This window comes from Halichondria panicea, chromosome 11, assembly GCF_963675165.1.
Source record: "Halichondria panicea chromosome 11, odHalPani1.1, whole genome shotgun sequence".
NCBI classification, from domain to species: Eukaryota; Metazoa; Porifera; class Demospongiae; order Suberitida; family Halichondriidae; genus Halichondria; species Halichondria panicea.
The window spans coordinates 3300887-3316321 of NC_087387.1; the positions used below are offsets into that span (position 1 = coordinate 3300887).

General features: G+C 41.2%; 1 protein-coding gene and 2 long non-coding RNA genes across 5 annotated transcripts; 2 read left to right on the forward strand and 1 right to left on the reverse strand.

The window, feature by feature from the left end:
* The first annotated feature begins 1296 nt into the window (after positions 1 to 1296).
* LOC135344504 (uncharacterized) lies at positions 1297 to 4618 on the forward strand. Its single transcript, XR_010397466.1, has 2 exons — positions 1297 to 4158; positions 4273 to 4618. It is a non-coding gene; the product is annotated as an uncharacterized LOC135344504 (long non-coding RNA).
* A 2707-nt stretch (positions 4619 to 7325) lies between these two features.
* LOC135343639 (uncharacterized) lies at positions 7326 to 9569 on the forward strand. The gene is made up of 3 exons (XR_010397207.1): positions 7326 to 8474; positions 8619 to 9144; positions 9434 to 9569. It is a non-coding gene; the product is annotated as an uncharacterized LOC135343639 (long non-coding RNA).
* Positions 9570 to 9810: 241 nt separating this feature from the next.
* On the reverse strand, positions 9811 to 12679 carry LOC135343637 (G2/M phase-specific E3 ubiquitin-protein ligase-like). 3 transcript variants are annotated; one of them, XM_064540608.1, is made up of 7 exons: positions 12480 to 12679; positions 11931 to 12387; positions 11526 to 11855; positions 11358 to 11480; positions 11207 to 11311; positions 10196 to 11155; positions 9811 to 10137 (listed from the first exon to the last, which is right to left on the reverse strand). In XM_064540608.1, the coding sequence occupies exons 6-7, from the start codon at positions 10488 to 10490 to the stop codon at positions 9863 to 9865; spliced, it is 570 nt and encodes a 189-aa protein (XP_064396678.1). In that variant the 5' UTR covers positions 10491 to 11155; positions 11207 to 11311; positions 11358 to 11480; positions 11526 to 11855; positions 11931 to 12387; positions 12480 to 12679; the 3' UTR covers positions 9811 to 9862. The 3 variants fall into 3 exon arrangements, with proteins under 3 accessions (XP_064396678.1, XP_064396676.1, XP_064396677.1); XM_064540606.1 differs by lacking the exon at positions 9811 to 10137 and having other exon boundaries at positions 10486 to 11155; positions 11207 to 11480; XM_064540607.1 differs by lacking the exons at positions 9811 to 10137; positions 12480 to 12679 and having other exon boundaries at positions 10486 to 11155; positions 11207 to 11480; positions 11931 to 12456.
* Positions 12680 to 15435: the final 2756 nt, after the last annotated feature.

Below are 15435 nucleotides of genomic sequence, written 5' to 3' on the forward strand. Positions count from 1 at the left end.
AAATCAATGCCTAACACATTTGGCACTATAAATTTACAAAACTTTGTATATCTCAGAAGTTACTAGTAGCCTGCACTTCCGTAAGAGCTCAAAAGATGCGCAAGGTAATGAAGTACTTGCATAACAAATTTCAGATCTTAACTCAAACATATAAGATAGTTTCATGCCTAACATATTTTCAATGTACACATATTGTAGCAGCCATCTTGGAGTGATGATGTCATATGATGTAACAGGTGGTGGTCCAATGGAAGCGCCAAGAGTTGAACTTTCAGTACCTGCACTCAAATTGTTCCAATCACATTTAGTTAGCAGATATTCACAAAAACGTAAAAAATCAAAAGTTCTACTCTCTTTGGTTGTTGCACTGTATTCATTGCTGATATTCAAGATACTATTGCGTAACTCCTTCAAGGAGCGCTCGACTAAAAAAGGACCACCCCCACTGATTAATTAGTGGGTGGGGCTTCATTTAAGCCTCGTGTTGTATGCACAAATCATAAGGTAAGCCAGAGTTGGAGTTGATACTTTCCACGTAGTCGGCCGACTACGGCACGTTCTACTTCTTGCTCTTCCTCTTCACATACTTCTTTCAATAAGTCAGGTAGTTCGTTTTGCACAGCCTCACTGGCGTTAGTGTAAAACTTGTCTGGTGGTGATCCAAGACCGGCTTGAGCATTGAGCGACGAATTACGAATTGCATCCACTTTGCATTGCACTTTTACCAACTGCAGAAAGGAGCACACAATTCCAATTCAGATTCAGATCACTTTTCAATAAGCATGTCCACTTTTTCCTTGAAGTCACAATCGTCACTCGCATCAACAAATTACCAAACACATCTTACCAAACACATCATCCAGTATGATCTCTCTGACTTTTTGTGGAACACCACATCTCGATAGCTCCTCTTTGATAGTACGACGAACATGGTGATTTCGCGAAGTTTAACCAGCTCTTTTTTCTGACCAACTAGAGGCGACGCAAAAAAGAGATACGTTTCTTGTAGTGTATTAGAATTGGACCAATCAAAGTTTCTAGTAGCAAACTAGTGCAGGTATACATGGTATATGCATATCTGGTATATGCAACTTACATCTGTTTGGGAATTAGACTTATCCTCAAGTGGTGTCGTATCCAAATTCCTCTGAATCGGACATATGTATACATATGTATACCTTTGACCTTCCAACACGTTCTTGTGTGGCCTTCAGAGCATTTGAAGAGATACACTCTAATTCTCGGCAGCATCGCATTAGCTCATACCCTCCACCCTCAGAGAGCTTGGGGAAATGGTCAACCAGTATCTCCTTATACTCATCGGCGCTGCATTCCATGTCAGTAAAAGTGATTTTCTGTTCCCCTAATCCACCATCCAAAAGCGCTTCACGCTCCCACATAGTCCCTGGAATTTTGGACTGGTCACTTCTAGCAAGACAATAGAATGCATGTGTCCAGCATGTGCTTGCTTTTTGCTTCTTTTTGCCAGAGCCCACAGAAAATAATTTACGCTTCTTGCCAGCGTTTTAAGGTGCAAAATTGAATTTTTGCTCTTGGCCTATCTCTTCCTTCACATTCTTTAGAGTTTTGAGAGCCTTTTTCTGTAGGTCTCCTATGACGTCATCTATATAATTAATTATAGGGACGATTTAGCAAGGTAGTTTAGGCTAAAGTCTAGTCTATGGGAAACAGGTATTTGGTTGGTTTTATACGTTACAATACTCCTTGAAGTAGAAGTCTGCCCTACTGGATGATGATGGATTGCTCTGTAGAGAACTAAGGAGCTTAACAGCCTCCGCAACTTTATCGAGATCTTGTTTAGAGGTAGACATGAGGTAGGTACCAAACAGTAAGTATTTACTCTGATTTGACCCTTGCACTTTGAACCTTTTACTCTAAATAAAGTCCTTGCACTTTAACCTTTTGCTCTAAATAAAGTGTGTGTTCCCTGAGCGCGTTATCTAACCGTGTATTGCTTGAGCGCGTCTTCTGAGCGCGTCTTCTGAGCGCGTTGCCTGAGCGCGTTCAGAACGCGTCTTCTGAACGTGTGTTGCCTCAGCACGTTTACTGAGCGCGTCTTCTGAGCGGGTTTCCTGAGCACGTTTTCTGAGTGCGTTGCCTGAGCGCGTCTTCTGAACGTGTGTTGCCTCAGCACGTTTACTGCCTCAGCACGTTTACTGAGCGCGTCTTCTGAGCGTGTGTTGCCTTAGCACGTTGCCTGAGCGCGTCTTCTGAGCGTGTGTTGCCTGAGCGCGTTGCCTGAGCGTGTCTTCTAACCGTGTGTTGACATGAGTTTATATTCCCTTATTTTTGACCCAAATGGCCCTCCATACAGGCAAGGCTATTACATTTTCCATATGAACAACGAGCAAGTGTGAGATTGCATCGCCACGAAATCCACAACACAACCTCCACAACATGGAATTGAATTTTGATGGAGCGTGGCGGTGGATTAAGACGAGAGCTGCTTCTGGAGCAACTGCTTCTGGAGTTGCATACTGGACTGAATATGGCGCTTTAATAGATGGTGCCCTGGACCATGTGCCAACATTGGGAGATTTATTTGTTACGTTATGACTGTCCATTGTTTCAGTAAAGACTATAATTTGTGGACAAAGTGTGGACAAAGTGTGATTTGTGATGAAGAGCTCCGGAAGTCTTTTCCAGATTTATTGACCCGTTCGAAGTGCAAGCAGTAAAAGCTCCTAATGAAGAGGCTCTAGTAGGTTCAATGCTTTGCATGTACTTGCCCTTCTACCTTTGTGTGAGGAGTTGTTGATCATTTGTACGATGCCGTCTGTCCCTCGTGTTTTGAGGAGCCTACCATTACCAAGTTACGAGAAGATGCCCCCTGAAATGCTTGCCCATTCACAAGCAGGTTTTTCTCGTAGGCCTACGTCAAACACTTGCTCAACTGTGCTTTATCACATATGAGTCTCACCTTACCATGTGCAAAGGGGTTAAAGGTTAAATTAATTCAGCATAAGTCAGGTATAAGTCAGTAAGTCAGCATTCTTCACTTGTGTATAAGTCAGCACACTAGTCAGCAGCATACTTGTGTATAAGTCAGCTGCATATCGTGTGGATCGTGTGGTGGTGGAAATATCCCACCAAAATTATGCCGTCCCACTGTGCCGAAATCGTCATTGCATGCAAGTTTATATTTATACTACATGCTGCATGTGTTCGTGTTCATGCCTCATCAAGCGAACAGTACCCTCGCGAAAATAAGCCCATCCCCTCTTTTGCTTCAAAGTTCTTGCACGAGGGTATTTGTATTTTCACTTGATTATAAGCCCACCCAGAATAAGAACTGAATGCCACATGTTTACTATTAATTTTAGTGAAGAAAGGAAGTTTTAGGTAGTAGCTAGTAACTCCTTGCTGGACCAAGATCAGACATTATAACTTTCTCTTTCTCTGTATGGATCTGTTTGCCCCTGAAGATGTATATGCGTAGTCCTATATGCTGAGAAAGGAAACACAAAGTCTAAGAAAGTTATTACATAGGCTAATTTTGCAGGTTACCTTGCCTTGGTTTTCTGAAACAGTATGACCTACCATCCTTCGAGAAGTTTCTGCTACATCTAACATCAACAGCAACAAATAGAGTCAGACTCAGAGTCCACTTCTTCATGTTCATTCTCTTTAATCATACTCATGCATTAGTCATACTCATGCATTAGTTTATAACTTGTCAATAAAAATAATGTTCATACTATGTATTAAAATGAAAGTATTAACCCTTTCCCCGTTGAAGCCGTCATATGACGGCCACTCTAGTGGTCATTTTCAAAAATTTGTTGTGCCCGCTGTGTTGGAGCTATGCACACGCTGTAGGTACCAGCACATGCGCATTGAGCTGCTCTTTCATGTGGTATATTTAATATCTTGCCTTGAGGTACGCTTTGCACAGTACTGCTCAAAGAAAAGTGACCACATGTGACTAATCGATAATGGCTTCGAGATCTTCTTAGTACAACCTCAGTGAGGTTCTAGGGCAGCTAGACAGTGAGGAGAACGATGCTTATGGCCTTGTTGAGTGAGAGGACAGTGACTGGGATCATAGCTAGATAAGAAACTACCTCAAGCTAGAAAATATAGAGCCTGAGGAACCTGATGAAGAAGCTCTTGGGATGGACTGAGTTCCTGGATCTGGTAAGTCTAGAGTAGCATATGTAGTCTCAATAGCTTCAGTATAACTGTTTAGGCTAGTTAGTATACAGTAGTGGGCATCATGAGCCACCATTGAACTTGTAAACTTGTGTGTAGGCGAAGAAAACATTTCCCGGGAAAATGGCGTCTGCCGATGTGACCTCACAGACAAGTTTCTGCTGATCCTGCTTGAACCATGTCTCCGTGAGAACATTGAGAACACTTATTCAGTGTCTTTAGTCACTTTGTGCCTTCATACAATATTGTTTGTGTACATAATTGTAAATGTTTGTAAACAATCGCTAATTAGGGGGGTGGTCAGTTGCTAGGTAACGATGATGGTGTCAAGATACCTCTGGGGTCTGCGCTACCTGTAGGAAATAGTTACAAGTCATTTCAATGTATGGTTCATGATATATGAATTTTTAAAGAAAAACTGTATTTATTCTGTATTTTCTTTTTTTAATTAAAACGGGGAAAGGGTTAAAATGAAAATACAATAAGAATTGGCATAGAGCAAAGTGTACAATTGGCTCTGGTTTGTGAGATTACTGGTGTATAAAACTATAGGCATCCTAATTCAATCCCTATCACTAAGGCCCTCCAATTCAATTCTCTTGGGCAAGTTGGCATGGAACTAGGAGTGGCACAGGCTTCAGGTAATGTGTTTGATAGTTGTGATACTCAGTCATGCAATCTGTTAGACATTGCAGACTTATTATTATTAGTATTGTGCAGTTTTTGTGGCTTTGGATTAGCACCCAAGAGGTCATGCTTCAATTAACACTAAGATAGCAAGGTAATTGACCTTTTGGCAGTAGTAAAATTCTATTTTGGCTTGTATGTACTAGTGTAGGATTCTGTTCCAAATGAAAAGCAGCCCAAGCTTTGTGGCTATGTCAAGGTGTTGTGTTTTCTGCTTAGGCATAATGAAGGGTACTGTTTCTTGCTTCTTGCTATTCAATTATCAGTGCCTAGATATTGTGCAAGTTGGCTTCCATTTACTATTCCGCCTAGATGCCTCTGTATATACCCCAAAGGTTATTGTAATAATTATATCATCGTGTTGATTCTCTATAGCATTTGTTCTGTGCATTTGTTTTGCTGACCAGTGTGCATGGGATTATTATCTTATTGTCTTGCTTAGGCTTGTTAGGGCTAAGGTAATTAAGGTAATTGTCTAGTCTTGTTTCGTTCCCAATTGTGTAAATGTAATTGATTTGTGTGATTGATTATATATTATGGACACTATGGACACCAATGGACACCAATTCCCTAAGGTAATGTGCAGTTACTTCATTAGTATGTGTCAGTAACACTGTGGTTACATTACCCACAAAAGGGTGGTAATCCTACCCAATGGTGTGAGGTCAGTTTGTTCCTTAGGCACCTCTAGGCACCTCTGCCCACAACATCGTTTTGGTACCATATTGGCTTGCCACAAACGAGCAAAAAGTATAGTATTGTGCAGCTGACGCTTTGAAGCGTCAACTGCGGTTACCAGCTATTCCCGTATTGACGCTTGAAAGCGTCAACCGCGCAGGTTGAGTAGGTCGGGTAAACGAAAACCAAATTTGAAGCCATACGTTCATCCATACGTTTCCCCATCAGATAAAATGTAAGATACTTATTGTCATGGGTGCATGGAAAAGAAGGAAACAGAAAAAGGAAACGGAAGACGGAAACGGAAAACGGAAATGAAAAAAAAATTTTTCCTTTTCCTAAAAAAATCATCAATCAAAATTGTACCAGCGCGTGTATAATAAGACCTGTGCAATCCTTGGTATGGAAGGTACTAGTCCCATGCATACTATACAGTCAGTAATAATTATTATTTATGATTTTGATCATTGTGAGATCATAATGCATAGCATAGTTTGAAAGGAAGTATTATTATTATTATTCTGTATGACAAGTATACGACAACAACAAACAACACAAAGTAGTAGTCAAATTAAACCTCCAAAAACACTTCTAAGCTCAGTGTTATGACACTCTGGAGGGCTCTCTAAAATAAGATCCTCCTGTGAGCCTAGCTTTTAGTATTCAAATCTCTTCATGTGACATTGTTAAATTGTACCTCGTAAAATCCACCGTTACCATATTTTTTTGTTTTGCTTTAATATAATAAATGAGCAAGGGAGTCCAAACTGCCTATGAATAAAATAAATAAATGAACATGAAAGCAAGAGAGTCACTATAATTATGTGGGACAAGTCCAAATCGCAAGAATGAATAAATGAAATGAGAACGAACATGAAAGAAAGTGAGTCACTTAGAGAACAAAGTCACTTAGAGAAACAAGTCCAAATTCGGTGTTAAGATGGCTTACATGGGTAACGTTGAGGTTTTGCCTGACATCGTCTCTTATATACAAGCATTTCCGAAGAGCTGAAATGAACACTGCATTGCTTCCACACCAACAGGCTGTGTATAGTGGCAACAACATTTTGATCAAGCTCAGGGTCCAACAACGTTTCAATTATCGCAGTTGTGGTCAAATGTTTCTTTTGCTGAGAAAAAAAGCTCAATCATCTTGGGCCTTTGTTCAACTCGTTCCCTAAAGGTGCAAGAGATTACATTATTATATACAGTTGATTGACGCCGTACAAAAGCAACTTACTTCTTTATTGGGGATTGGGGATTGGGGATTGGACATCACAACACAAAAATGATCCATTATAATTATCATCACTACTACATAAAGTATGAGTCCAGTAAGACAAAGTATAATTATTAGCTACATAATTATATAAACGCAAGGGCATGCTACCATGCATGGTCTTAGCCTCTGTACACAAGCTTACCTTTCTCCACTTTCGCTAATACAGAGAGAGAGCTATGTCTATACATATTTTAGTTGGTAAGCATGCTACCACTGGCCAACATCTTCAGAATCTTCACTACTGACTAGTATGGGACTATACCAAGGATTGCACAGGATAAAAGCCTTATTTATACACGCGCTCGGTTGGCACACGTTATTAAAAAAAAAAAAATCATTTCCGTTTTCTGTTTCCGCCGTCCGTTTCTGCTTTCTGCCTTCCGTTTCCGTTTTCCTTTTCCATGCACCCCAGTGTCATCAATTCTTTGATATTACTCAGTGGCTTGAAAATGATTTTTTAGCCTACTTTCAAGAGTACTTTCATGAGTGGGAGGACCACCAAATGAAAAGAACAAAATGAAACACTGGTAATTAAACACTGGTAATTAAGGCAGTCACTCACACACACTCACTCACACACACTCCTCACACTGATAAGTTTTTATTTATTTATGTAGTCAAGTCTTTTGTGGACAACAAGTACGTGAGACGTATGGGGTGTTATCTGTGTCAAAATTACTATGCCAGTGTGCATATGCCGGTGTTCAATGTGCATATGCCGGTGTGCAATGTGCATATGCCGGTGTGCAATGTGCATATGTCAACATGCATGTGCATATGCCAGTGTGCAATGTGCATATGTCAACATGCATATGCATATGCCAGTGTGCAATCAATGTGTGCTGCACATTTATATAATTATGTCAGTGTCCAATGTGTATATGTCAGCATGTGAATTTACATGCATGTATCTATGATGTATGACATCGCAAGTTCACGATACGTACATGTCATGCGGAGGTCAAAGGTGAACATGCTAGGTGTGCTCTAAATGCAAAGCCCACCAAATGGAAGGAGTTGTAGCTTCACTTGCGAATAGGCTTGATGCACTTGTTGTTAGTATACAGCATGTTGATGTAGATGACACTGACGAGTTAGAAAACTTTTGTGTTCGCCTGGAATCACTATATGCTGACTTGATCGAAACTGATTTAAGTTTTGGTGGTCTAATTCCTTCTCAAGTAATACAAAATGTATTTGAGTGCTGGAAGCAATTTCAAGATGTTGAAGTATCCATACCAGGCCGGCCTGCATTCGAAATTTCCCCTAGTGCACTTGAGAGTCTCATGGACCTCCAGTTCACGTCTCAAGACATTGCCACAATTCTTGGTGTGTCTAGAAGTACTGTTTGTAGGCGAATGAGGCAGTATGGCCTCTCATATGAAACTAACTATTGCTGTATCAGCGACCAAAACCTCGATGAGATTGTGACAACAATATCTGCACAACATCCAGGATGTGGTAGCAAAATGATGAACGGTCACCTTCGGGCACAGGGAATAATTACTCAACAAATTCGAATAAGAGAATCTCTACGACGGACTGATCCTGAGGGTATAGCTAGTAGGCTTCATACCAGTGTACGTCGACGAGTCTACAACGTTCCTGCACCCCAATATTTATGGCACATAGATGGAAACCATAAATTAGTAAGGTATGATGCTTTTTTATGTAGCCTATAATAGGTATGGCCGCCTATTTAAGTATGTGTGCACAATACATAATTATGTGGCCACTAAGTTTTCTGTATAATTATATACATGCATGCAGCTGTATAAACCAGTTTTTTTTAACCCAGATGGAGATTTGTGGTGCATGGTGGAATAGATGGTTATTCAAGGTTGCCTGTGTTTTTGAATTGTTCTACTACCAACACTTCCGAATTGGTTTTTCAGTATTTCCTTGAAGCAGTTAACACGTACGGATGTCCACTACGAGTGAGATCAGATATGGGAGGAGAAAATATTAAGGTAGCCGAATACATGTGGTCTCGCCAGCACACTGGATTAGGTGAAGGTATGATTATGGGTCGATCGGTTCATAACCAAAGAATCGAGAGACTTTGGAGAGACGTGTATCAAGGTTGTCTTGGTCTATACTACAACATCTTCTCTTATCTCGAAACGTGTGGACATCTTGATCCATGCAACGAGCTTCATTTACTTGTTCTCCACTATGTCTATAAACCGAGAATTCAACAGAGCCTGGACAGTTTTAGATATGCTTATGCTCACCACCCACTGAGCTCCTGTGGGAATCGAAGTCCGATACAATTGTTTGTTTCTGGTGCTATTCGCTGTGCACAGATACACCAACAAAACTATGTAAGTTTTAAGTGAACTTTGTGATTTATTTAGGGCAAATAGGCGAAATAAAAAATTGGGGGGAGGGGGGGTGCGTACATATGCACAAGGTGCATTGCAAACTATACAACTATACAAACTATAGGAGGATCGGGGTCCGGGACATATATTCCTTCCCAGAACATTTTTAGCTCAGCTTGTATAAATAATTATAATTATGTCCATACTACTACTGTCAAAAATCAAATTCCCCTCAATGATGTAATCACTTAGTTGTTGGTGCTTGTTCTAATACGTTGTTTTTCTATAGGGGTCTGTATCTGTAAGTGATGGAATCGACCTCAGTGCTCCACTACCGTACTCGCTTGATGACCACACTGTAGTTGTACCACAGGTGACAATGCCAAACCCTGAACTATGCTTACAACAATTACGTCGGTGCAATATTGATCCTACTGGAGATGATTCCAACTATGGTATAAATTTGTATCGACAAGCTATTGATATACTAGTTTGAGATTGTTTATTTTATTTTTATAATCAATGAATGAAAAAACAAAAGTGGTTCTGCAATCAAAATGAAGTGGCTCTCACAGTGATTAAAATACGTGATTGCAACCAATGAAAAAGAAAAAAACAAAAGTGGTTCTGCAATCAAAATGAAGTGGTTCTCACAGTGATTAAAATACGTGATTGCAACCAAATGAAAAACAGAAGTGGTTCCTTCAACTATGAACAGTTAGGCTTGTCCAAAACCAAAACCGCTTACTAGTCCTTCAATCATGCCAGTTTTAAATTGGTCATAAGACATCATAGTAGTGGCCATGGGCAGGTACATCGTCAGAGAACAAGTGGAGGCAGTAGGGAATATGTTTGATCGGTCAAAATCGATCGTCACCATTTTATGGAAGCCCATTGGAGGAACTCGGTCAGCTCCAGTTGCAAAAACAAGTATATCTTCCAAGCTGAGTGTGTGTTCCTCATTCCCTCCATCAATAGAATGAACGGTGCACACTGTAAAGATAAGAATCACAGATATCTTGCACACATACTCTTAGAATGTCTGGTTTACCTGCTAGTCCATTTTCTATTTCCGCCAGAAATTCAACCCAGTTCATAGTGGTAGACTCTTCTGCCTCTCTGTCATTTGAACCATTGACGGAGTAGTTATACTCAGTGAGTGCCATAAACTCCGCTAGAGAAAGGCGAGCTGGTGAGCCACATACCACAAACAGCTTCTTCATCTTGGCTGGATATTTCTTGAGGAGTCCGTCAACGTTAAATAGACGCAAACCTTCTTTCATTTGATCCAACTCGGCTTTGATTGGCACCAAACACGAATTGATGGCTATCGCCTTGTGCAACATTGGGACATCTTCTAAGGACACTTGTGTGATAGGTTTCGAGAACCCACACTCAAAAACAACATCAGCTGGATCTTCACGCAAGAGCTCACGAAGGGTGGTGACGTCAGTGCAACCTGTATATCAACATAATTATAGTCTGAATCATGTTAGGTGTATAGCGTACCTTTCCCAAAAAATCTTTCACTGAATCAACAAGTACATCACTGACATTGATCACCACACCGTCCAACCCTTCGGCTAAATAATCATATACCCAACTTGAAAAACACATGGGTCCAGGTCCACCTTGCACTATGGACATTGCACAAATGTGCCCAACATATTTATAATGCTTTTGGAGGAGAGCAGTGGTATTATGCAAGAGCACTTTTTCGTATGTGGAATATGTGGAACCAGTGAACAAGGATGAATTACCAATACAAGACTCCAATGCAAGTCGAAAGAATTCTCGTTTGGGTCCACCTTCATCAGCTCCAGATTCACCGACAAAGGTGACTCGTAGTGGCAGTAACACATTTGTGTAGGGCTTCGAAAAACACCGTTTGATGTCCTCCCAGAGGTGCTTACGTCGCACAGTTAGCTGTTGGTGTGGGTCTTCAACTCCACATTTAATGTTCAGTTCTGAGACATGTTGCTTGACTATTTCAGGGGTGTCAACTTCTTGCCTATGATAGTTATATTATTATATTAGCTGTACATGAAACACTTATTATTACATTGAAAAATCTCTTTCAGCAGTAGCAAGACTAGCTTCTAAGGCCATCTGTAGTTCCGGCTCGTATTCGGCAGGGAGGTCTTCCTCGAGGAGATCGACGTATGCCCTATCGTATAATAAATAATTGAGTCTATGACGTTTGTTTGACTTACGAATAACCAGTGGATGAAAAACGAACAGGCTGCTCAGAGCGGGTTGTTGAACAAGCTGATGTTTCAGCCAATGTTGGAGGTGTAGGGTCAGGGAGGCCTTCCTCAAGGAGATTGATGTATGCCCTATCGTATAATAAATAATTGAGTTATCACGTTTGTTTGACTTACGATGCAAAACGACCAGAGCGGGTTGTTGAACATGCTGATGATGTTGGAGGTGTAGGGGTCTGGTCAGGCTGCCCAGAGCGGATTGCATTCCTTGCTGATGACCGTAGCAATTCAGCCAATGTTGGTGGTGTAGGGGGCAGGCTGTCACAAGAATCCCTAACACAAAAAGCCGTTGCAAATTGATACAAAAGTAAAGAATACCTACTTTCCCTTTTCCTTCTCTTTTTTGCACAAGGCGCTTGCTTCTTTGCACACTTCAATATGTGTTTTTAAGTAAGAGATTTCCACTTCTTTTCCGCATTCCAAGCACCTCTCTTTGGGTTCTGTACCCTACATTTAATTTATTAAGGAGAACATACATAATTATAGCACTGTGCACATTATTTTGTCAGTTGTTCCATTTACCTCTCCAGTCTCACATGGTAAGCCGAAAATGTCCATAATGTCAGCTTGAACTGGGCGAATGTACACCCTTGCTTGCACCACATACGACTTGAGTTTAGCAACTGAGGTGAAGAACTTCTGTTCTATTGGGATCAATGCCCTGGAGTATGGGCCGTCTGTTCGGTGTAGCTCAAAGCCACCAGCCTTAACCAATAACGGAAATGATTGCAAAATCACTTCTTTAAGATGAACATAATCCCCGTTTAGCTTGAACACAAGTTTCTTCTCACCGAGGTCAGCTTGTTTCAGTGTATACTTATCTTGAGGATTTGGCACACTTTCAACAGCAGTTTGACCAAGACATACGAATTTGTGTGTCCATGTCATTCCAGCTCGACCCTTTTTCTCGTAAGGGGTGCTTCTAGCGTTTCTTCTTCTGCCAGTTGCCCTTGGCATGAACTCTTGGACATTGAAAACACTGAATGGATGGATTGCATAACAGTACTATAATTATTCTCAGGAATGCACTCCTGTTATTCTACATGCACACGTACATGCAGGCTCACGTACCTAGATATGACAGACGAGCTGCCGGTACCGGTAGGCCTAGATGCAGTAGATGGACCTGGAGGTGAATCTTCATCAGTAGGGTTCAATAGCTCTGCAGCCTCTTTTAAGAGGCTGTTTGCTCTGCTAATTTTGTCAGCCATGATGATGATGCTGTGCTTTATTTAAAATCCAGACCATGTGGATGTTACATTGCCAGCAAATATTTTCATAAAAAAATGCCTACACTGGCATAATTATGCATAATTATTGTTGTCAGTTGAGGTATATACATATTGCACACTGACATACGCAAATTCCCATATGCATATGCATGTTGACATAGCATGTTGACATATGCATGTTGACATATCCATATTGCACACTGGCATATGTGTTGACGACGTGTGCACACATTGCACACGCACACTGGCATATGCACATGCATGTTGGCATATGCACATTGCACACTGGAATATGCACATGCATGTTGACATACGCACATTGCACACTGGCATATGCACATGCATGTTGACATATGCACATTGCACACTGGCATATGCACACTGGCGTAGTAATTTTGACACAGATAACACCCCATAGAGACGAGAGCGGTATCCCTCCACAACACCAGCAGAAGCTGTCGCTGACATAACACAGACCCAGGCTAAGCTCTTTACCGTCTTAGATGCACTCAAGGGATATCATCAGTGCCCACTTGATGAGGAGAGCCAAAACCTCACCACCTTCATCGTACCTGCGAGCCCCCTATGGAATTTCGTCCATCAGTGAACACTATAACCGACGCATGGATGAAGCACTAGCAGGCATGCCGTTATCATCTTCGACAGTAATCAGCAAGAACACATTGTTCATGTACTACGGGAGTTACTTCGTCGCTGCCAAGAAAAAGGCATCTCCCTTAATCGAGAAAAATTCAACGTAGCATGTAGGTACGCTGTCATCGAACTCGAATGCCTCGAAAATATACTCTGACCTTGTATTCATTGCTTTACGTAAGGCTCAGCTCTCGTTTAGACTAACACTGGAACGAGTAGCCGCTTTTGCAGTGTTCTACTGAAAAACACTGCTGTAAACAAAATTATATAAAATTTTCTATGTCTCTCGCAATCACTTGCCATGAATCAAGGAAGATTGAAGATTGTTGCTCTCAGATTGTTGCTCTCAGAAAGAATACACGACTTGGGCATGCGCAAAAATAATTATATAGACGCCCTTCAGTTTTCGCTACGTGTGCAGCTAGTCTTGCAGAGCTAGTAGCTACTAGCAACATTCGGTGAACAAACTTTGCTACGCACTCTTCTGCAATGGCATTCCAAATTATTTTGCAAATCCACGAATTAAAATCCAAGTAAATATGCCTCTTACTTACACTTGAAGCAGACACACAGACACAACCGTATACCTCACACTACCGTTAGTAATACATGCCGGCGAAGATACGGCTTTTATGATAAGTTTGTACAGTGGAAAGACAATCAGGGTGTTCTTTAGTGGGCCGGCTCTGGCAAAGTCGTTTACATAGTGGGATATCCTGTTTTCCTCTAAGTGTCCGGTGGGTGGGTTGTTAATTTTACTAGTTTCCCTCCAGCTGCAGAACATTGGCAGGTGGATCACACAGCTGTTCCGATTTAATCACACACCATTAATTTTTAATTTTTATTTCACTTTCACACACCATTTTATTTAGTGAGCCGGCTCTGGCAAAGTCGTTTACATAGTGGGATATCGTGTTTTCCTCTAAGTGTCCGGTGGGTGGGTTGTTAATTTTACTAGTTTCCCTCCAGCTGCAGAACATTGGCAGGTGGATCACACAGCTGTTCCGATTTAATCACACACCATTAATTTTTAATTTTTGTTTCACTTTCACACACCATTATTATTTTCACCGTCACGGATGAGCAATATTTAATTACATTATTTTGTAGGGCAAAGGAAGTAGTTGATCAACTAGATAGACTAGGATGACCTGTGATATCTTGAGAAGATTCAATTTAATTCAAGAATATGGAACTCTGATTCGTAGAATACAGACATTACATCATCATTACAGTAAGCATAATTCCACCACTAACACCTGATATAGTCAGTCAAGTAAATTCTTGCCAGGTTCAAGATATAAAATCATTCCCTCTTAAATGTGTACATCCATTAAGTGGCATCCGATTGCGAAGAGGGTATCGTAGACTAGCCTCTTGATCGATTTGGGGTGTGGGGTGAGGAGGGCAATTCAGGATATTCGAATTCCGAAATCATTTCTGCGTCAGGGTATCCTCGTTTGGCTCGGTAGATGGGAATCTAGGTTGGATGTGGTCAACATGTCTGACTCGACCGTCGTCTAATTCAATTTCATAAGACACAGGTCCTCCTTAATGGTTCCTTAATGGTTCCTGGCATCCATTTCAGTTTACATTTATAACCGGTTGAGAATTGGAGTGCTTGTCGTGACTCTCTTTTTATCAAGCTTGTTCTTTATCGACTTTGTCCGGTTTGAGTAAGTCGAATCGAGTTCGTACTTTCCGTTGTAGGAACAACTCGCTCGGGGTCGAGTTAGTCGTGGCAGAGCGGTAAGTGAGCAGAAACTGTGACAAACGTGCACTCAATGATGGCTCGTCCCTTTCTCCAGCCAATCGTTCTGCTTGTCCGTTTGATGACTGATGATAGGGTGCTGTACGGATATGCTTCACACCATTAGACTTCATGAACTGAGCAAACTCGTCTGAGGTCACTGACCACTTGTTCGGGTAGTACTAGGATAACCTCCGGCCACTTGGAGTGAGCATCAACTTAGGAATGGTCCTGCAAAATCAATGTGTATCCTTTTGCACGGAATTGTTGGCCATACCATTTGACTTTTAAGATTTAGCCACTTCTTCGATGGCTTTGTCAATCCCACTCCACCAGAAGTAACTATCGCTTTCATCCGAGTAATACCAGGGTGATTCTCGTGAAGTGAATT